This window comes from Oncorhynchus keta, chromosome 1, assembly GCF_023373465.1.
Source record: "Oncorhynchus keta strain PuntledgeMale-10-30-2019 chromosome 1, Oket_V2, whole genome shotgun sequence".
Taxonomy (NCBI): Eukaryota; Metazoa; Chordata; class Actinopteri; order Salmoniformes; family Salmonidae; genus Oncorhynchus; species Oncorhynchus keta.
Window position 1 is genome coordinate 23,736,683 of NC_068421.1, and position 24,108 is coordinate 23,760,790.

The 24,108-nt window shown below is 43.5% G+C and overlaps 1 protein-coding gene across 1 annotated transcript in view; it reads right to left on the reverse strand.

Moving 5' to 3' along the window:
* Positions 1-8,229: 8,229 nt before the first annotated feature.
* The window catches only part of LOC118370776 (G protein-activated inward rectifier potassium channel 4-like), a 45,271-nt gene continuing 29,392 nt past the window's right edge, over positions 8,230-24,108 (reverse strand). The window contains exon 4 of the mRNA XM_035755912.2: positions 8,230-10,201. Within this exon, the coding sequence (XP_035611805.2) occupies positions 9,843-10,201 (359 nt within the window). The 3' untranslated portion in view covers positions 8,230-9,842. The remainder of the gene's footprint in view (positions 10,202-24,108) is intronic.

The following is a 24,108-nucleotide window of genomic DNA, read 5'->3' on the forward strand; positions in this document are numbered from 1 at the left end:
CTACAGGTACAACTACTGACTCAGTCCTACTGTATACTGTGGTGGGTGTTTTGATGTTTCTGAATCAGATCTTAAGTAACCCAGAACCATTTGCTTACCTTTCGAAGTCTGTTTATCAGATTCCGCTGAACAAGAAATTTGCATCCCAACTGATTGTAGAGTTTTAATATTGGTATAGAAAACTGTCTCGGCGCAGAATCAAGCCCTGCAGAAGCTCAGAACGTTGTTACCACAAAGTATCTTTTGATGATAGAGCTTCAAGACACAACTAACTGAGGCCTCTACTTGGAGCCATTGCTTGGGCCTATTGAGTTACCAGCACCATTGATGTAGGTTTTTCTCACTTTGAACAGAACACTCCCTCTTGAATCACAAGAGGCCTCCTATGACGAAAAGAAGAGGGTCCTATCCCATACATCATTCCAAATGTGTAGTGGCAAAATGAGAGAAGGTGATACTCGTGACTAGCAACTGGCTGGTGTGGAAGCACAGCATGAAGACTCAATAAATTGTTTGGATGGATGGCTGTATATGTGCATCTTACAGGGAAACTGTGTTATTCTGTTCGTCAGACGGTGGACAGTTCAAAAGAGGTATCGACACAGGAGTGGACTCCTATCATTTTAATTGAGTTGATTCGATTAGAATCTGAGTGTGTTGTTTCTGCCTTTTTTTTTAAATGAGCAAAGTGCAAAGAAATGTTCATTCTGGTTTAGCGTGAGTTTCTACTTGAATTTGGTTAAATGGGCAGTGAATTCGCTCATACTTGGAGAACTTGCTTCCAAGCTCCTGTGTGTATCAGACTCACATCATTTTTTGGTTTAGAGATTATTCTGAACTGAAAACACGTGTAACCACATCAAGTCTCCTTTAGTTGATAGTCATTTACTCTGTGTTATTCTGTAAGTGTTTGAGTGTTAATTAGTGAGTGTTAATTATTTCATGACTAATAAATTCCATTAGTTGAATTGAGTAAATGCATTCCTCCATGTTCAGAATAATAATTTCATTGACTATATGCTCAGAATTGAGTAAGTCTATTGGTAAATATTGTTTTTACTACACATAGAACAGTAGGCTTGGGTTCCACTTTGATATTCCTGGTCTACTTGACTGAGTAAATTAATGTTAGAACATTGGTCGCCAGGATTAGCTACAGTATTTGTATCTAGCCTCTTAATAATTGCAAAACGGTGACACGTGTTCATTATAGTCATACTGAGAGGTGATAAGAGGATTGCTACCTTGACTAGATCCTCGAGAGACGCACACGGCCTGTTGCATTTATTCACAAAATAATAGAGTCAGATTGATGAATGTAGTTTATTATTATATTCAACATAATTCTATAAATGTACACAAATCAAACTGGAAAGAAGGCAGCAGCTCCTGTTTTATTTACCATCGTTATAATCCTTCGACTTCAAGTTCATAAGGACATGTTTAACATGGTTTGCTTCATCCTCATTTGAATGTTCCTTCACTAAAGATGTCCAAATCATTAGGGAGATGTAGTCTTTTCTCCAATAACCATCTGGATGCCCTTTTCCTTGACTACATGCTATGAGACTGAAAAGCTCAGAGACAGAAGGTACTAGCAGACGGTCCTTTATTCTTTCCTGTCTAACAAACAAAAATTGCCGTCTGTCAGCGAAAGCATCACTCAAACTCTGCAGACATAAACTACATACATTTTGATTCAAAATGTAACTATTTGTGTTCCAAGCAGAATAGGACGCATTTCATCAGGGGCACAATTTTTACTGGAAACGGGGAGGACATGTCCCCCCCACATTCTGAAATTGCACCCCCAGTTTTATCATTGGAATGTGATACAAAACGGGGCAATGTTGTGCTTCAGGACCATGCGGACACCTCCGAGCGTTCGGGTAGGCTGTTTGGAGTGCTTACTCAACTGCATAATAAAAAATAAAAAACATGTCTCTCCCCAACTTCTAAAACCAAAGTTGCGCCCCTGCATTTCACTACCCATAAGCACCTCACATATTTTCTAGTGTAGTTAATAATACCTAGCTACTGTACCTCCCCACCACATCAATAATGTTCCAGGCTCAAGGTTAATCTAAATAAGCTCATGATCTGTCTTTCAGAGTTTGAGCTCATGCTCAGAGAAGTACTGAAAAAGCCACAGAGCCCAAGACAAGTTTGCTGTTTATATACAATGTCCTCCCTCTGCAAAAATGTATCTTATTCTCAAGTCTGAGTCAGAAAATGAAATACCACCAGCCCCAAGAAGATTTCAACCCTGCCATGAGGATTCAATCCCCACGGAAACAGATAAAGAAGTCCCTCTGACATGAAAAATATCATCTCACATTGCCTTTTACCCCAGTGGCTAATATCCCTACCTGTGGGTTGACTGTAGAGCTTGTAGTTCCATATATGATCATGTTCCTGGGGATGTACGGTCATGTAGCACAGCAGGTGACCCGCGCCTCACGACAGCTCTGTATGAGATGGCTCCCACTGCTAGGAGAAGGGGGCTGTGACATCCCATTAAAGCCCATCGCCCTGACACATCAAAGAGCCAGACCCAGGCTCTCTCTCGCCTCCGTGGCCCCTGGGTGAAGTCATCATACAGGCCTATGATGGAGCGATAATCACATCCACCGGTGGTGCACTGCAACACTTGGAAGAGAACATTGAAACCAGGGGCTCAAAGAGGTAAATCAAACACATTCACATGACATCTACATAGCCTTTACGCCAGCAAGTTATGGGGAGGTTGGATCAAACACATTCACATGACATCTACACAGCCTTTACACCAGCCAGTTATGGGGAGGTTGGATCAAACACATTCACATGACCTCTACACAGCCTTTACGCCAGCAAGTTATGGGGAGAAGTTGGATCAAACACATTCACATGACATCTACACAGCCTTTACGCCAGCAAGTTATGGGGAGGTTGGATCAAACACATTCACATGACATCTACACAGCCTTTACGCCAGCAAGTTATGGGGGAGGTTGGATCAAACACATTCACATGACATCTACACAGCCTTTACACCAGCCAGTTATGGGGAGGTTGGATCAAACACATTCACATGACATCTACACAGCCTTTACGCCAGCAAGTTATGGGGAGGTTGGATCAAACACATTCACATGACATCTACACAGCCTTTATGCCAGCAAGTTATGGGGAGGTTGGATCAAACACATTCACATGACATCTACACAGCCTTTACGCCAGCAAGTTATGGGGAGGTTGGATCAAACACATTCACATGACATCTACACAGCCTTTACGCCAGCAAGTTATGGGGAGGTTGGATCAAACACATTCACATGACATCTACACAGCCTTTACGCCAGCCAGTTATGGGGGAGGTTGGATAAAACACATTCACATGACCTCTACACAGCCTTTACGCCAGCCAGTTATGGGGGAGGTTGGATCAAACACATTCACATGACCTCTACACAGCCTTTACGCCAGCCAGTTATGGGGGGAGGTTGGATCAAACACATTCACATGACCTCTACACAGCCTTTACGCCAGCCAGTTATGGGGGAGGTTGGATAAAACACATTCACATGACATCTATACAGCCTTTACGCCAGCAAGTTATGGGGAGAGGTTGGATAAAACACATTCACATGACATCTATACAGCCTTCACGCCAGCAAGTTATGGGGGGAGGTTGGATCAAACACATTCACATGACATCTATACAGCCTTTACGCCAGCAAGTTATGGGGGGAGGTTGGATCAAACACATTCACATGACATCTATACAGCCTTTACGCCAGCCAGTTATGGGGGGAGGTTGGATCAAACACATTCACATGACATCTATACAGCCTTTACGCCAGCCAGTTATGGGGGAGGTTGGATAAAACACATTCACATGACATCTACACAGCCTTTACGCCAGCCAGTTATGGGGGGAGGTTGGATCAAACACATTCACATGACATCTAAACAGCCTTTACACCAGCCAGTTATGGGGGGAGGTTGGATCAAACACATTCACATGACATCTAAACAGCCTTCACGCCAGCCAGTTATGGGGGGAGGTTGGATCAAACACATTCACATGACATCTACACAGCCTTTACGCCAGCCAGTTATGGGGGAGGTTGGATAAAACACATTCACATGACATCTACACAGCCTTTACGCCAGCAAGTTATGGGGGAGGTTGGATCAAACACATTCACATGACATCTATACAGCCTTTACGCCAGCCAGTTATGGGGGAGGTTGGATAAAACACATTCACATGACATCTACACAGCCTTTACGCCAGCAAGTTATGGGGGGAGGTTGGATCAAACACATTCACATGACATCTATACAGCCTTTACGCCAGCCAGTTATGGGGGAGGTTGGATAAAACACATTCACATGACATCTACACAGCCTTTACGCCAGCCAGTTATGGGGGGAGGTTGGATCAAACACATTCACATGACATCTATACAGCCTTCACGCCAGCAAGTTATGGGGAGAGGTTGGATCAAACACATTCATATGACATCTATACAGCCTTTACGCCAGCCAGTTATGGGGGGAGGTTGGATCAAACACATTCACATGACATCTACACAGCCTTTACGCCAGCCAGTTATGGGGGGAGGTTGGATCAAACACATTCACATGACCTCTACACAGCCTTTACGCCAGCCAGTTATGGGGGGAGGTTGGATCAAACACATTCACATGACCTCTACACAGCCTTTACGCCAGCCAGTTATGGGGGGAGGTTGGATCAAACACATTCACATGACATCTATACAGCCTTCACGCCAGCAAGTTATGGGGAGAGGTTGGATCAAACACATTCACATGACATCTATACAGCCTTCACGCCAGCAAGTTATGGGGAGAGGTTGGATCAAACACATTCATATGACATCTACACAGCCTTTACGCCAGCCAGTTATGGGGGAGGTTGGATCAAACACATTCACATGACATCTACACAGCCTTTACGCCAGCAAGTTATGGGGAGAGGTTGGATCAAACACATTCACATGACCTCTACACAGCCTTTACGCCAGCCAGTTATGGGGAGAGGTTGGATCAAACACATTCACATGACCTCTACACAGCCTTTACGCCAGCAAGTTATGGGGGGAGGTTGGATCAAACACATTCACATGACATCTACACAGCCTTTACGCCAGCCAGTTATGGGGGGAGGTTGGATCAAACACATTCACATGACATCTACACAGCCTTTACGCCAGCCAGTTATGGGGGGAGGTTGGATCAAACACATTCACATGACCTCTACACAGCCTTTACGCCAGCCAGTTATGGGGGGAGGTTGGATCAAACACATTCACATGACATCTACACAGCCTTTACGCCAGCAAGTTATGGGGGGAGGTTGGATCAAACACATTCACATGACCTCTACACAGCCTTTACGCCAGCCAGTTATGGGGAGAGGTTGGATCAAACACATTCACATGACCTCTACACAGCCTTTACGCCAGCAAGTTATGGGGGGAGGTTGGATCAAACACATTCACATGACCTCTACACAGCCTTTACGCCAGCCAGGTCTGGGAGGGAGGTTGGATCAAACACATTCACATGACATCTATACAGCCTTTACACTAGCCAGGTCTGGGAGGATGAAACACATTCACATGACATCTACACAGCTTTTACACCAGCCAGGTCTGGGAGGGAGGTTGGAGGAAGGGAATGATCGGATTGCTATGAGTAGACAGTTACCTAAAGCATATCAAGCTTAGTGATGCTCTTCTCTATGGTCTAAATATAACAAGCCTCATTGTAGGAGGTTATGGAGATGACTGTAGATATTTAGATCAGAGAAAAATAACACAAGACAATATGTCTACCAATTCGAAATGAATACATTGGCAGATACAGGCTCTAAAAGTGGAGTGTGTGCGTGTGTTCCGTAGTGCGTGGGTGTTGTTCAGTGGGGTCAGAGATAGCGTCGGCCCACTCCATTGTTTTGGAACAGATGCCAAGTGAATTCCTCCTACTTTCTTTTCCCTAAGTTAAATTCTCTTGCTTAAACAGTATGTTCTGTTCTGGTTCCATTTGTTAATGGATGCTGCACTTATGTTCTTAATGAGCCGGTCTTGCCCCTTAGTCCAGGTATACTGTCCAAGAGACTTTTGCCTTATTTCTACAGTGTGTGTCCACAAGCACACACACACACACACACACACACACACACACACACACACACACACACACACACACACACACACACACACACACACACACACACACACACACACACACACACACACACACACACACACACAGTCTTGTATAGCTAACCTTTTGGGGTCACTCAATTCAGTCCCATTCCAAATCCTATTTTCCCTTAACCCTAACACTAACCTTAACCCAAAAACCTAACCTTAACCATAACCCTAAATCTAAACTTAGCTCCTAACCCTAACCGTAAAACGAACCCTAACTCTAAACCTAATTCTAAAACCAACACTAATTCTAATTTTAACCCAATACCTCCTAGAAATACAATTTAACCTTGTTGGGACCAACAAAATGTCCCCAGTTGGTCAAATGTGTGTTAGTTTACTATTCTTCTGGGACACGTCCGCACGCGAACATGCACACACAGTCACTCATGAATTTTCATCACTTTTCGGGGAGTAAAAATGTATTCCTCATACAAAATCCTATTTAGCCTAAACCCAACCCCAAACCTAACCCAAACCATAACTCTAACCTTAACCCCAACCCCCTTAACCTATACATAACTTCTAACCCTAACCTCAACCCCAAACCCAAAACCTAATCCTTAAAAAAGTCCTGACATTTCAAAAATGTTCTTGTTTTCTAACCTTGTCCAGACATTAGGTGACTGGTCAGGACTTTTTGTTCCTGATAATGTAGGAAACAATATACACACACAAACACACACAGACACATTAATAATTTCATGAAACCTTTGTTTTGTCATCATTTCAGGTTATTCAAAGTCATATTGGAGGCCAGCAGATATTTGAAATTCGAGGTTCTGAATGATTAAAAAGCCATGAATAGCCTTGGCAATGAACTGTCAGGCATTTCTATGGGACTCAAGATTAAACCATGCACCCTGGTTTACAAGTTCGAACACTAGAACACTGGAATATGAGATGCAATCTACACCTCGATTAGGATGATAGATATCCTCATTATTATTTTTGTGTAATTATTTCTATAAAGCCTAGACTCTCTTGTTCTGAACATTTAACACCTGGGTGGCGGATGTTGCTTCATGACAATGATTGCAACAGCAGCTGCTCACCGATTTGACAGCTCCAACGTGCCAAAAAATCCTCTATGCGGGTGTTTACTATTCCTGGTTGCTTGATCAGATTGGCCTAGTGTGTGCTTTTAACCCAAGCAGAAATGTGATTAAGCAGACATGTGATTATGTCAGTGACTTTTGTGATGGGTCTGTTCACTGTTAATAGCTGTGATATCTTCATAATCGCTTGGCAGGGGAAAACAATCTCCCAATACACTGAAGAAGCTGACTCAGAGATGGTGTTACACTGCTGGGTGGTGAGTATAGCTATTTCTGTTACCAGGGATTCTTACTCAATCGGAAATCATTTAGAAAGGCAACAGTGAATAAGCTGGGAATAATATAGCCAGTATTTGGCTCCTTTCCCTGGTACCCTATGACACTATGTTTTTGGTCAATAATGATGACAGAAGAACTGTATCACCCACATAGTTCTTGGCAGTCATACAAAACAATGGTGGTTCAATGCATGCTGTATTTACAGTACAGACGGTACTAAATTCATACATTGCCTTGGATTTCTATTTCTTGTTTGTACTGTATCATTATTCTCTACCAGCTGCCTGTGCTTAGTAGTGTGTTTGTGCCCAGAGCTTCCGTGCAAGATGAGATTGTTCCACACCAATTACAAATGGTTGCTTAAGTCTGTTTCTCATGATTCGATGCACCTCTAATCCAGTTGTCAGGTAGCATGTGTAAAAATCTCAACTATTTTACAGAGCCTTGGGTGAAATCAGGACTTGCTCACGCAGCAGCTTGGGCTGTATACTCTCACTTCCACTAGCTCTCTCTGTCAGGAAAATAACTCCTAACCACACATACTTACAGAGGACTAAACCAATTAACAAACTATCAAACACACACACGCAGACAGTCAGACACAGACACCCACATACACGTGCACACACACGCACACGGTTCTCTAACAGAAACATACTGTACTGTGCTTTTGGCCATATTAGGTTTATTCCAATGAGAACACACATAAAACAGATGACATTCCACCTATGGGAGAAGTTATTTTCTCTAATGATAAAGGATCTTTATGCAAATGGCATAAATATGATGCTACAATGTCACAGTGAAATAAAATACATTGATGGGACAAGTGTTTGGAGAAATGCAAATAAATGTTATAGAAGGGGGAGAAGGGTTCAATTTAAGAGATTTGTCATCTTAGCTATCATCAATATATTGGTTTACAATATCTGTAGAAATTGTTCATTGTAGTTTGCATGCCTAGAAAATACCCTGTATTATTAGCAGTGTATTAAACTTGCTATGTCGAGGGGACAGTTCATTATCATGCAAGCTCTGTCATACACATCCTCAAAAGAAAACTGTAGAAAATGTGACACACAGGACAAGCGACAGAGTCATACACTCTCTCAAGCAGAGACAACAGTAGCTAGCTGAGTCCAGACCAGGACTATGGGTATAGTCGCTCTGGATAAGAGCGTCTGCTAAATGACTTAAATGTAAATGTAAATGTAGAATAAAACTGAATCTGGACATCTGCAAAATCTGTGTATGCGACCAATACAATTGCATTTTATTTAGATTTGATTTAAACAGAACTAACCAAAGGTGAAATAAGATGAATAGCACAAAAAGCTTATGTCACAGTGCAGGGAAGAAATACTTATGAGCGTACATATCATTATAAACCTGCTTGTATCATCAGTAGCCTATACTCAACACCATGCACTAAAATATGCACCAGTCAGGGGCAGGAGGGGGAACAGGGATGGAGGGAAGGGGGGCATATCAGGGTCACAGGGCTTGTGCTTATGTATCATGAATATCAAAATGAGGTACTGCCCGTTCCTCTGGGTCCAATACTGAGGGACTCTCTGGGTTCTGTGTTTTGCTCTAGTATATTCGTCACACGTAATGCGATTTAAGCATGACAGTGGAACCGCAAGGGAGATTGGACAAAATACGAGGGTGATTGGACAAAGAGACAGCGCTTGATCTATAGCGGCGAGCTGAACTGAGCTGAGCTCTACTTCCTGCCTACAGGTACGAAGGAGGGCTAAAGCGCGGCTGCGTACATATTGCCTTCAGTTAAGAGATTCCATAGTGGACTACTGTAATAACAAAGCGTGATGGGATTGAACATAATGATCTGGTCCGCACATATTCTGTCGGAAGCGGAATCAACAATCTCTAAATTTAGGATATTGGATCATTTGTAAGCTGTGATATTCGTTCGTCATGGCTACCTGTTCCACTTCAGGTTATACAGTATATCACTTGAGCTATTACTACTGTAATGGAAATATGTGGTCGCCTCAAATATAAAAAGACAATACGACCAATCTGGAGCATATTATGTGTATTATGTGTTTGTATAATTGTGTATGTGTATGTTTGTTTGTGTGTATTTGTGTCTGCAAAACAAATATATACTACAGATTGACACTCTAGAGAATTATTGCATGGGGAGGGGGGGGGATCTTTTATCTCCAAGCAATGCAATGGAACAAGCTGGCCATTGACTAAATGAGGCATAGTCTTTCGTAACTTTGTCTCTGGTTTGGCTTATCTGAAGTAGTCAGTCCAGTCCGGGCTGGTCTTCCAGAGTTGCAGCCGAGCCGTTGATCTCTCCCCTCTCCCCCTCCTCCCCCTTGTCCACCTCTTTGGTGAGTGGGTTGTGGGTGGACAGGGGTTCCAGGGTGTAGGGTTTGGGGGGCTCGGGCGTCAGCGAAGAGAGCGTGGGGAGCAGCTGGCCCTCTCGTAGTGTAGCGGCTAGCTCTTTAGCGCTGCACGACGGTGTGTTGGTCTCGTAGATGTCGTGGAAGCTGTTGTAGTCCACCTCGTAGAAGCCCTTCTCCAGAGACAGGACCGGGGTGAAACGCCAGCCCCACAACACCTCTTTGTCCAGATAAGAGCTCCGGGCCTGGCAGGTCATCCCTGTTAACACACACAGACGCGATCACACGTGCACACACAGAAATACACACACACACACACACACACACAAACACAGAAAGGGAGAGCCAGATGGAGGGAGGAAGAGAAATAATAAATTATTCACAAACAACACTCAACTCCAGAGTCAATAATGGTCTGAGGTCTCAGGATCAACAAACAGGGAGGATCAGTGAGAATAAGATATGAGGAGCATCAGGACTGAGAGGTCCAAGAAGATATGTTCCACCTGGGATTCTCTGTGTGTCTATGCTAATATCCATACCTCTGGAGAATCTGTCTCATAACCTGATAGGAATCCAAAGTGTGCTCTACAAAGCATTGTAAGTTAGATCTCACTAACCATACAGCCTGCTGTAGTGTCCAACTTAATTGATGGGGAATACAGTATCTATCCAAATTGAGTATGTAGCATATACTGCCCTACCAAGCAAATGGGCAAATGGGCAAAACATGTTTATACATTTAAACCATGCTTTATCATGTGGACAAATATCCTGCCTCCATTGTGTCGTGTTATGGAGAAAATGGGGGGGGGGGGGCTCATCACTTACGTCAGTCACTGCCTTTTACCTTGGTTTCACCGAGCTTTGGGCTGTAGTGTCTATGGTTTACCTTGGCATTATTGATTGTTCTTTGCTGATACAAGTATCAAACTATATGAAACTGACAGACATATACAAATAAATATATGAACATAAGTTGGTGTAAAAACAAAATGTAATTGAAACGTATTCCTCTGGGTGTACCAAGGTCAAAGGTCATGTCAGAGGTCAGAGTCAATATGAATAAAAAATAAGACAACAAATAACCACATATCCAGTGATCTGCCTACAACTAATTTGGTTGGACAATAAAACAACTTTAAAGCCATTTTTATCAGTTCCACTTAATCAGCTGCTCTTTTTTTTGGTAGGGGTGAACCCTGGAGGGTCCTCATGGTAATTGACAGCACACAGCATCCTTGATAGACAATCAATTGATCTGAGAAGCCAACTGCTTCTTTAGGGAACTGGCATAGGATCATTTTTTCTTGGTGAATCACTGAATAAACATCTCTTAGGTCTGTTGGGGAAAACAAAGACCCACCTATCTGCTGTGATCTAGTGCTAAATAACAGCATCTTCAGGAGCCTGCTACACTCCTGCTGTGATTACATCAGGGCATAGTAAATCCATTACTCTGAGTGGGAAGAAGAAGACAAACACTGTCTATTCTATGGGAAGGATAGAAAGATGCGATATGGTCCTGCTGACTCAGCCTGGTCTTATAGACAAGAAGTAACATAGTAAAGGTACATCCGGGACACTCAAATTAGAATGATATGCTACGTTTGGTTTCATAAAACAGATGATTACTTAAGGCAAAAACAAAGGTTGCTAACGTTAGCCACCTAGTCACCTAGCTAGAATTCATAACATATCATACATTCCATTTAGCAAATTTGAACCATCAAATCAAATGTTATGTCACATGCACCGAATACAACAGGAAATACTTACATACCCTTAACCAACAATGCAGTTCAAGAAATAGTATTAATACCATTTTTACTAAATAAACTAAAGTAAAAAGTAATACAATAAAATAACATGCACCTTAGCCAAATACATTTAAACACATTTTTTTTTCATAATTCCTGACATTTAATCCTAGTAAAAAGTCCCTGTCTTTGGTCAGTTAGGATCACCACTTTATTTTAAGAATGTGAAATGTGTCACGAGCGTTTGTAGAATTAACAGACCAAGGCGCAGCATGCTTGGAGTTCCACATGTTTATTCAATGAAACTCACAAAAACAATAAAGAGTAATGAAACGTGAAGCAAATGCAGTGCTCAGAGGCACTACACAAAAACAAGATCCCACAACAAACAGATGGGAAAAGGCTGTCTAAGTATGATCCCCAATCAGAGACAACGATAGACAACTGCCTCTGATTGGGAACCATACCAGGCCAACCTAGAAATAATGAAACTAGAATGCCCACCCTAGTCACACCCCGACGTAACCCAAAATAGAGAATAAAGGATCTCTAAGGTCAGGGCGTGACAAAATGTAGGAATAACAATATAGATAATTATTTATTTCAGCTTTTATTTCTTTCATCACATTTCCAGCAGGTCAGACGTTTACATACACTCAATTAGGATTTGGTAGCGTTGCCTTTAAATTGTTTAACTTGGGTCAAATGTTTCAGGTAAGCTTCCACAAGCTTCCCACATTAAGTTGTGTGAATTTTGGCCCATTCCTCCTGACAGAGCTGGTGTAACAGAATCAGGTTTGTAGGCCTCGTTGCTCACACAAGCTTTTTCAGTTCTGCCCACAAATTTCTATGGGATAGAGGTCAGGGCTTTGTGATGGCCACTCCAATACCTTGACTTTATTGTGCTTAAGCCATTTTGTCATAACTTTGGAAGAATGCTTGGGGTCATTGTCCATTTGGAAGACCCATTTTGCGACCACACAGTTCTATTTTTGTTTCATCAGACCAGAGGACATTTCTCCAAAAAGTACAATCTTTGTACCCGTGTGCAGTTGCCAACTGTAGTCTGGCTTTTTATGGCGGTTTTGGAGCATTGGCTTCTTCCTGCCTGAGCGGCCTTTCAAGTTATGTCGATATAGGACTCATTTACCTGTGGATATAGATACTTTTGTACCTGTTTCCTCCAGCATCTTCACAAGGTCCTTTGCTGTTGTTCTGGGATTGATTTGCACTTTTCGCAACAAAGTACGTTCATCTCTAGGAGACAGAACGCGTCTCCTTCCTGAGCTGTATGACGGTTGCGTGGTCCCATGGTGTTTATAGTTGCGTACTATTGTTTGTACAGATGAACGTGGTACCTTCAGGCATTTGGAAATTGCTCCCAAGGATGAACCAGACTTGTCGAGGTCTACAATTTGTTTTCTGAGGTCTTGGCTGATTTCTTTTGATTTTCCCTTGATGTCAAGCAAAGTACATCCACAGGTACACCTCCAATTGACTCAAATGTTTATATTTTATTTAACTAGGCAAGTCAGTTATGAACAAATTCTTATTTGCAATGACGGTCTAGGAACAGTAGGTTAACTGCCTTGTTCAGCGGCAGAATGACCGATTTTTACCTTGTCAGCTCCGGGATTTAATCTTGCAACCTTTTGATTACTAGTCCAACGCTCTAACCACTAGGCTAACTGTCCCTGATGTCCTTACACAGCTCTCTGGTCTTGGCCATTGTGGAGAGGTTGGAGTCTGTTTGATTGAGTGTGTGGACAGGTATCTTTTATACAGGTAACAAGTTCAAACAGGTGCAGTTAATACAGGTAATGAGTGTAGAACAGGAGGGATTCTTAAAGAAAAACTAACAGGTTTGTGAGAGCCGGAATTCTTACTGGTTGGTTGGTGATCAAATACTTATGTCATGCAATAAAATGCTAATTAATTACTTAAAAATCAATACAATGTGATTTTCTGGATTTTGTTTTAGATTCCGTCTCTCACAGTTGAAGTGTACCTATGATAAAAATTACAGACCTCTACATGCTTTGTAAGTAGGAGTTGTTCTCCCCACTGTATGTAGGTATGTGTAAAGTGACTATGCACATACTATATACTATGTCTATACCATATTATACATTTTTAAAAATTGTTACATATTGTACTCGTGACATATATGAAATGTGTGGTGGACATCCACAAATTACGTACAGAATAAAACAAAACTCTCTGAAACCTGGTTGGTTGACTCTGAAACCAGTATTTGTTCATGTTTCAAATTAAGCATTAAACCCACCTTATAATGTACAATGGATGTTTTTCCATACAATTTCAAAATCTAGGTTAACATGTGAATTATATGTGGGCTGAGTGTGCATTATACAAATGTGTCTGGACTACACGAGTAAACTATATGTGATTATATCATGCAAATGTTACATAATACAACAACAATATAATATATTTTACATATTCATGAATCTGTTAGTAAGTATTTTTTAAGTTTGACGTGCTCTTCTTTGAAATCGCACAGAAGGAGAGATATTGGGGAAGAATGTTCAGTAAACAGACAAAACTGTATTTTATCTCTCTCCCCACCCTCCCTCCCTTTCATATCCCTAGGACTAAGTTTCTTCTCTCTTTTAAAGCGATGCATACCCAAGGACATCTTTATATAGATTTCAACATTTACACAACAACAAAGATGTTGGATAAAGGAATAAAACAGGCATATTTGGTCTATAAATAAGGGGACATTGTTTCATCCCCCAACTCTTCTGAGAACATTAAAAACAACAGCAGTGCATGTAGGCAACAATAAACACAACAGGAAGCTCTTTGATGACTAGGGTCTTTGGGCGTAGCAGCTCCACTAGCTACATCATTATCAGCAGGGCATTCTTATTTGTGATTAAACACTAAACATACTGTATATTCCACATTTTAAAAAATGACTTTGAAGTAAACCAGTTCATGTTGTTCACCACCATTTTTCAACAGCTCTTCTCAGAGTTGGGATTGGAAGAATCCATGGACTTTTATAACACTACGCCACGGGGGTCTCTACACACCCCTCCTCTCCATCCCCATCCACAGTCACTTCTCAGAGCCATCAAGCTTGAAGAGGCATGTGTGGGAGAGAGATGTCACCTCTCTGCAGCATTCATTTAGCATCCAGCAGCAGCACAACAGAGCCCATTCACCCACATACTGGACCTGGATCCCTCTTAAGCCTGGGAGTCAATAGAACACTGGAATGTGTTTCTGTCCCCTTAAAAACACTGGCAATCACCTCAAGGCCAGGGTTCCTCTGGCTATTTTTATCTAAAGAGCTGTGTGTGTGCTGCAGTGAGTTCAGCTGACACAATGGAACGCTCGTACGCGGGCACACATGCACACACAGCACTGGGTAACACAGTTTCTCTGGACCAAATAATATAGTCAGTCCACCCTCAAAACATTAGCTTACTAGGGATTGTTTCATTATAATGTGTACTATCTATAGCTACTTTATATACCATATTTAGCTGCTATTTAGCTGCTATTTATAAACGTTTTATAAAAATGACATATCAAATAGCCTAACTGTGGAAAAAAGTAGTCGGCTTGATGATATTTTCGACCACTATTTATTGTTGAATTTAGCGGTTTTTGTCTGGCTAATAGCCTACACAAATGGGCTGCAATAATCAAGGTAATTTAAATTACATTAAATTAAATCCAACTTGCTTTTTTGTGTGCAAATGTTTTCACCACTGGTTAAAGGTCCAGGTTGTGCGCAAGACTGTTTTCTATACTGAGTATTGCCAACCCAGAGAGTCTTTCCTGAGACATTATAGGCCTATGTCCATTGCACTGCACACAATTTAAACTTAGTGTTGAATAATGCATCCCAAAATATATCAGAGATAAGGAACTATTGATATTTGCAACCACACAATTCAAACACTGGTTCACCAGTATGAATGAAATCAAGCCCTCAAGAACTGTTGTCCGCTAAGTATGATAACCTCCTTGCATCTGCTAATTTATTGGCTGTCCCGTGTCCAGACGACCTGTCCCCAGAGCTTCTTATACAGTTTATCTCTTTCCATAATGTGTTGAGGCCAGCAATTAAAGAGAATGAGATGCTCAATTAAAGATGTTGCAAAACTACCATATTTGAAGCACAACTCCCTTCTACCCAGTTTCCCTGATGGTGCTACTGCAATCCTGCTGTTTTCACCATCCCTGTAACTTCTACAGGGAGATTGTTTTCTAAACAAAACATCATAAAGAACTACCTAAGACGCATTAGGCTCTCAGTCTGAAAATGAAACTCAGTCTGAAACTTTCAAGCCCTAAGGCACTTTTCCAGTCACATTCCTGAAGCCCAAGAAACAAACACTTAGCTTCCTAGTACATATGAATATTAGGGGGCTGCGGGGGTGTCCGGTACGACAGTGACACATGCACCCACACACACACACACACACACACACACACACACACACACACACACACACACACACACACACACACACACACACACACACACACACACACACACACACACACACACACACACACACACACACACACACACACACACAGAATGACGGCTGGTAACACGATGCAGGCTGCACGGGGACACAAAACACCCTGTTTTCTCTTGTAAATTGAAATACCTGCCGATGTGTGTTTTCTGTTCAGTTTGTCAAGGAGGATTAAAAAATAAGCTTATTCGCTTAGCTAGGCTTGAATTGTAAATGGTAGAGGGTCTCATAAGATGTTGATTTGTGATATTGTATTTGAAGCAGGTTCTAATAAACAGTGTACTGACATATTAATAATGTGCTGACAGAATGACAATCAGAGTATTTTACAAGACCATTTGATGTATTCCCTTTATATCTGTTGCTGTTGCATTGACAAAGACATGGATATAATGTTCTTTGACAAGATAAATCATCATCTTGTTTTCTAATTATCTGAAATGCTCAAGGTGAGAGAAATTACATTTGTCAGTGGTATAAGTGGCTGACTGTGTTTTTTTTATCTTCAGGGTGGTAGGTTGTCAGTGATATAAGCAAATGTCAGATTTTATTTTTGGCAATGAGATTATGCTTATGCAATCAGATGCTTGCTGCAGGGCTATACATGTCCACGGTACAAAAATGGTACATGAAAAGGGCAGTTTACTGTACTTCAAGAGATGGATATGTGTTTTGCATTGGGGGCTGTTTAGCATGCCCTCGGCTCGGCTATAGGAATGGATCCCACGAACCATCCAGATGATTCCACTATTAATCAAAATCATTACGATTTTGTCAACAGCACATTAACTACAGTACAAGCCTAGTAATTTAGCATTACTGCAGAGAATGTACCCCATCTAGAAGCTATCTAGCCATAATAGAACAGAATATCAAACTCATACATTTATAATGACAAGTGTGGACACAAATTCAAAAGTTGCTGCAGCATGGGGGTTACTGTAATGGTGTCTTTGACCTTATAATACATCCACTGGTTGTTAACTCTGAGTAACGAATCGAAAGTGAGCTATCATTACCCAGTCCAGGTACTGTGGGCTTCGATCCAACAGTGAGAGTTGTAGGCTTATGCTTTCTCTGGCTTATAGCCGACACCAAGATGACTGATCAATTGGACCATTCGTCAGATGCAGTACTTTGTAATTTACACAAAGTCCACAAAATCAATGTCATTAGCAAGAGCCGACCATATTGATTTCCTCTCCTGCAGATGAACAACATTTAATGCAAAATGGTTGAAGGCCACAATTCCCAGGTCAGGAGAGGTCCTTCTGTTAATTCCTGTGAGAAACGCTTGTGATTGCTTGTATAAGACCCCTTTAGTATCAAGACATAGTGGAGGAGGGATTACTCAACGACCAGTGATTGACATGACGACATGGGCCCATTGTGGCATGCTCCTACTGGTCAAGAGGAAAGCGATGCGATTTACTGCCTGAGTCTGGGCATCAAATGTGGTCCCTGTAGCTCAGTTGGTAGAGCATGGCGCTTGTAACGCCAGGGTAGTGGGTTCGATCCCCGGGACCACCCATACGTAGAATGTATGCACACATGACTGTAAGTCGCTTTGGATAAAAGCGTCTGATAAATGGCATATATTACTATTACTATTACTATCAGGCACGGTGTGAGTGTGAGGGTTGACTACTTGTGGTATGGGAAGAAAAATGAAATAAATAAAAATCCTAAAAGAACTGGAGCAGAAATGTTCAGATGCATGAAAAGCCGTGCCAGATCAAATTAGAGGTTGGAGATTTCTGTATTTTAAAAATAGGGGAAGATGAAACGTAAACTGAAAATCCTCTGTCCATCGATGAAAATATTCCTAATTATGCTACTATGTATTTCTTGTAGTCACTGCATTTACACTGTATTTACAAGATGGGGAGAGATACAGAGCATTCAGAAAGTATTCAGACCCCTTGATTTTTTCCACATGTTATTACGTTACAGCATTATCTAAATTCTAAATTTGATTAAATCGTCCCCCCCCCCCTCATCAATCTACACACAATACCCAATAATGACGAAGCAAAGACTGTTTTTTAGAAATTTTTGCAAATCTATTAAAAAAAATATATATATATATATCACATTTACATAAGTATTCAGACCCTTTACTCAGTTGAAGCACCTTTGGCAACGATTACAGCCTCGAGTCTTCTTGGGTATGATGCTACAGTTTCTCCCATTCTTCTCTGCAAATCCTCTCAAGCTCTGTCAGGTTGGATGCATAGCTATTTTCAGGTCTCTCTAGAGATGTTTGATCGAGATGTTTGATCAGGTTCAAGTCCGGGCTCTAGCTGGGCCACTAAAGGACATTCATAGACTTGTCCCGAAGCCACTCCTTCGCTGTCTTGGCTGTGTGCTTAGTGTCATTGTCCTGTTGGAATGTGAACCTTCATCCCAGTCTGAGGTCCTGAGCACTCTGGAGCAGGTATTCATCAAGGATTTCTCTGTACTTTGCTCCCATCTCCGCAGAAGGAATCTAGAGCTCTGTCAGAGTGACCATCAGGTTCTTAGTCACCTCCCTGACCAAGGCCCTTGTCCCCCATTTGCTCAGTTTGGGGTAGGGTCCATTTTCTCTACGAAGAAGAAGCCTGCTCCGGCGGGAGAGGAAGAGGGACGGATAAATCCAGTAGCCAGTGAGTCCCCAATGTAGGTATCCACAGACTTGGTCTCCGGTCCCGAAAGAGAGTACAGACTTCCCTGGGGAGGCATGGTGCTAGATAGAAGGTCAATCCTGCAGTCATAGGATCAGTGGGGCGGAAGCGACGTGGCCCGGGCCTTGCTGAACACCTCCCAGAGGTCCTGGTGCTCCGCAGGAATGGCTGAGATGTCTGTGGCACCTTTCGAACCCCCAGGAAGATGTCCCGGGGCAGGTTATGCAGACTCAGGCAATGGCCTTGGCAGAACGGGCTCCAGCACATGATAGCACCAGTAGACCAGTTAAAGAGGGGATTGTGTCATTGGAGCCAGGATAATCCCAATACCATGGGAATCAGAGGGGACTTGATGAGCAGGAACTGGATAGCCTCGCTGTGGTTCCCTGACATCCGTAGGAGGATGGGAGTGGTGTTGTGGGTGACTCGGCCTATAGAGCGCCCGTCCAGTGCTCCAACATCCATGGGAATGGAGAGGGGCTGAGTGGGGATGTTCAGCTCGGACGCAGGGTAGCGTCCAAAAAAGTCAATGAGAACCCCGAGAGATTTGGACTGGTCTCCCCACAGCAGAATGGCATGAAAAGGGGTGTGAGCAGGGGAAGCAGGAACGTCCTTGCTCCTACCGGTGAGCCTGGCTTCTTTAGAGGACAAGAGGATACGAAATGACCAAGAGTCCCGCAATACAGACAACTCTTAGTGTCCATCCTGTATTGCCGTTCCGCTGGTGACAGCCCAGCTCTGCCTAGTGGCATAGGCTCAGGAAGCAGTGACCCTCGGGGCAGGTCAGGAAGACTTTGGTCCTCTCGGCAATGAGACAGTCGGGAGCTTCCGGGTTGACTTGCAAGGTGGGTTCCATGGGCTTGCAAAATCGAATTTCCTCTCCCTCCGTCGTTCCCGTAGTCGCCCATCGATTCAGATGGTCGAAGCGATGAGGGAATCGAGATCCATAGGTAACTCCCAAGCAGCAAACTCGTACTTGACCTCCTCCAAAATGAAGTGCAGGAACATATCAAACAATGCTTCCTGGTTCCAAGCATTTTCCGCTGCCAACGTGCGGAAAAATCCACAGCATAGTCAGCCACACTGCAGGGGCCCTGCCAAAGCTGGATTAACCTCCGTGCAGTTTCTCTCCTGGAGAACGGGGAGTGAAAAACCTTCTTCACCTCTGTCAAGAATTCCTCCAGGCTAACACATATGGCCAGCTGCTGTTCCCATACAGCAGTAGCCCAGGTGAGAGTCATCCCGGACATCAGCGTAATGAGATGGATCTCTCCAAGATAGCCTGATGGGAAGAAGGAGGGCTGAAGCTCGAAAATTAGGGCACACTGAGCTAGAAACGCCTGACAGGTGCCCGACTCTCCATTAAAGCATTCCGGGAGGGGAGTGGGCAAGCAGAGTTTATTACAGCAAAAGAGCTAAGGTACCGGACGGCAGGCAGGCTCAGGGTCAGGGGCAGGCAGAGTGATCAGGCCGGCGGGTTCAGGGTCAGGACAGGCAAGGGTCAAAAACCAGGAGGGTGAGAAAAAGAGAGGCTGGGAAAAACAGGAGCTGACAGGACACACGCTGGTAAGCTTGACAAACAAGACAAACTGGCAACAGACAAATAGAGAACACAGGTATAAGTACACAGGATAATGGGCGACACCAGATCAGGGCGTGATAGTTAAGAGTCTTGCTCAAGGGCACATCGACACATTTTCCACCTAGTCTGCTTTGAGATTCAAACCAACGATTTTCAGTTACTGGCCTAAACCTCTTAACCACTAGGCTACCTGCATTCACTTCAAACAGACATACCACAGTGGGTTTCTTCACGGTACCCAAACCAAAACCAGATTTAATGAGTTGCTCAGTTATTTATAGAGACATGCCATTGTGAAATGCTCTGCCGCAAGGTACTCAGGCAAAAAGCATGTTTATTTGTACATTTTTTAAATACAACTTGTAGCACAGCTCCCATCCTCTTTCTACTGTATATAAGAATACTAATATGTACACTACCGTTCAAAAGTTTGGGGTCACTTAGAAATGCCCTTGTTTTTGAAAGAAAAGCACATATTTTGTCCATTAAAATAACATAATTGATCATTTTTTTAATTTTTTTTTTATTTCACCTTTATTTAACCAGGTAGGCTAGTTGAGAACAAGTTCTCATTTGCAACTGCGACCTGGCCAAGATAAAGCATAGCAGTGTGAACAGACAACACAGAGTTACACATGGAGTAAACAATTAGCAAGTCAATAACACAGTAGAAAAAAATGGGCAGTCTATATACAATGTGTGCAAAAGGCATGAGGAGGTAGGCGAATAATACAATTTTGCAGATTAACACTGGAGTGATAAATGATCAGATGGGCATGTACAGGTAGAGATATTGGTGTGCAAAAGAGCAGAAAAGTAAATAAATAAAAACAGTATAAAAACAGTATGGGAATGAGGTAGGTGAAAAAGGGTTAGCTATTTACCTATAGACTATGTACAGCTGCAGCGATCGGTTAGCTGCTCGGATAGCTGATGTTTGAAGTTGGTGAGGAGATAAAAGTCTCCAACTTCAGCGATTTTTGCAATTCGCTCCAGTCACAGGCAGCAGAGTACTGGAACGAAAGGCGGCCAAATGAGGTGTTGGCTTTAGGGATGATCAGTGAGATACACCTGCTGGAGCGCGTGCTACGGATGGGTGTTGCCATCGTGACCAGTGAACTGAGATAAGGCGGAGCTTTACCTAGCATGGACTTGTAAATGACCTGGAGCCAGTGGGTCTGGCGACGAATATGTAGTGAGGGCCAGCCGACTAGAGCATACAAGTCGCAGTGGTGGGTGGTATAAGGTGCTTTAGTGACAAAACGGATGGCACTGTGATAGACTGCATCCAGTTTGCTGAGCAGAGTGTTGGAAGCCATTTTGTAGATGATATCGCCGAAGTCGAGGATCGGTAGGATAGTCAGTTTTACTAGGGTAAGCTTGGCAGCGTGAGTGAAGGAGGCTTTGTTGCGGAATATTCAAGGTTGGAACCATCCAGGGTGGTGATGCTAGTCGGGCATGCGGGTGCAGGCAGCGATCGGTTGAAAAGCATGCATTTGGTTTTACTCGCGTTTAAGAGCAGTTGGAGGCCACGGAAGGAGTGCTGTATGGCATTGAAGCTCGTTTGGAGGTTTGATAGCACAGTGTCCAATGACGGGCCGAAAGTATATAGAATGGTGTCGTCTGCGTAGAGGTGGATCAGGGAATCGCCCGCAGCAAGAGCAACATCATTGATATATACAGAGAAAAGAGTCGGCCCGAGAATTGAACCCTGTGGCACCCCCATAGAGACTGCCAGAGGACCGGACAGCATGCCCTCTGATTTGACACACTGAACTCTGTCTGCAAAGTAATTGGTGAACCAGGCAAGGCAGTCATCCGAAAAACCGAGGCTGTTGAGTCTGCCGATAAGAATTTGGTGATTGACAGAGTCGAAAGCCTTGGCGAGGTCGATGAAGACGGCTGCACAGTACTGTCTTTTATCGATGGCGGTTATGATATCATTTAGTACCTTGAGAGTGGCTGAGGTGCACCCGTGACCGGCTCGGAAACCAGATTGCACAGCGGAGAAGGTACGGTGGGATTCGAGATGGTCAGTGACCTGTTTGTTGACTTGGCTTTCGAAGACCTTAGATAGGCAGGGCAGGATGGATATAGGTCTATAGCAGTTTGGGTCCAGGGTGTCTCCTCCTTTGAAGAGGGGATGACTGCGGCAGCTTTCCAATCCTTGGGGATCTCAGACGATATGAAAGAGAGGTTGAACAGGCTGGTAATAGGGGTTGCGACAATGGCGGCAGATAGTTTCAGAAATAGCGGGTCCAGATTGTCAAGCCCAGCTGATTTGTACGGGTCCAGGTTTTGCAGCTCTTTCAGAACATCTGCTATCTGGATTTGGGTAAAGGAGAACCTGGAGAGGCTTGGGTGAGGAACTACGGGGGGGCGGAGCTGTTGGCCGAGGTTGGAGTAGCCAGGCGGAAGGCATGGCCAGCCGTTGAGAAGTGCTTATTGAAGTTTTCGATAATCATGGATTTATCGGTGGAGACCGTGTTTCCTAGCCTCAGTGCAGTGGGCAGCTGGGAGGAGGTGCTCTTGTTCTCCATGGACTTCACAGTGTCCCAGAACTTTTGGAGTTGGAGCTACAGGATGCAAACTTTTGCCTGAAGAAGCTGGCCTTAGCTTTCCTGACTGACTGCGTGTATTGGTTCCTGACTTCCCTGAACAGTTGCATATCACGGGGCTATTCGATGCTATTGCAGTCCGCCACAGGATGTTTTTGTGCTGGTCGAGGGCAGTCAGGTCTGGAGTGAACCAAGGGCTGTATCTGTTCTTGGTTCTGCATTTTTTGAACGGAGCATGCTTATCCAAAATGGTGAGGAAGTTACTTTTAAAGAATGACCAGGCATCCTCACCTGACGGGATGAGGTCAATGTCCTTCCAGGATACACGGGCCAGGTCGATTAGAAAGGCCTGCTCACAGAAGTGTTTTAGGGAGCGTTTGACAGTGATGAGGGGTGGTCGTTTGACTGCGGCTCCGTGGCGGATACAGGCGATGAGGCAGTGATCGCTGAGATCCTGGTTGAAGACAGCGGAGGTATATTTGGAGGGCCAGTTGGTCAGGATGACGTCTATGAGGGTGCCCTTGTTTACAGAGTTAGGGTTGTACCTGGTGGGTTCCTTGATGATTTGCGTGAGATTGAGGGCATCTAACTTAGATTGTAGGACTGCCGGGGTGTTAAGCATATCCCAGTTTAGGTCACCTAACAGAACAAACTCTGAAGCTAGATGGGGGGCGATCAATTACAAATTCAAATGGTGTCCAGGGCACAGCTGGGAGCTGACGGGGGTCGGTAGCAGGCGGCAACAGTGAGAGACTTGTTTCTGGAGAGAGTAATTTTCAAAATTAGTAGTTCAAACTGTTTGGGTATGGACCTGGAAAGTATGACATTACTTTGCAGGCTATCTCTGCAGTAGACTGCGACTCCGCCCCCTTTGGCAGTTCTATCTTGACGGAAGATGTTATAGTTGGGTATGGAAATCTCTGAATTTTTGGTGGCCTTCCTGAGCCAGGATTCAGACACGGCAAGGACATCAGGGTTAGCAGAGTGTGCTAAAGCAGTGAGTAAAACAAACTTAGGGAGGAGGCTTCTGATGTTGACATGCATAAAACCAAGACTTTTCGATCACAGAAGTCAACA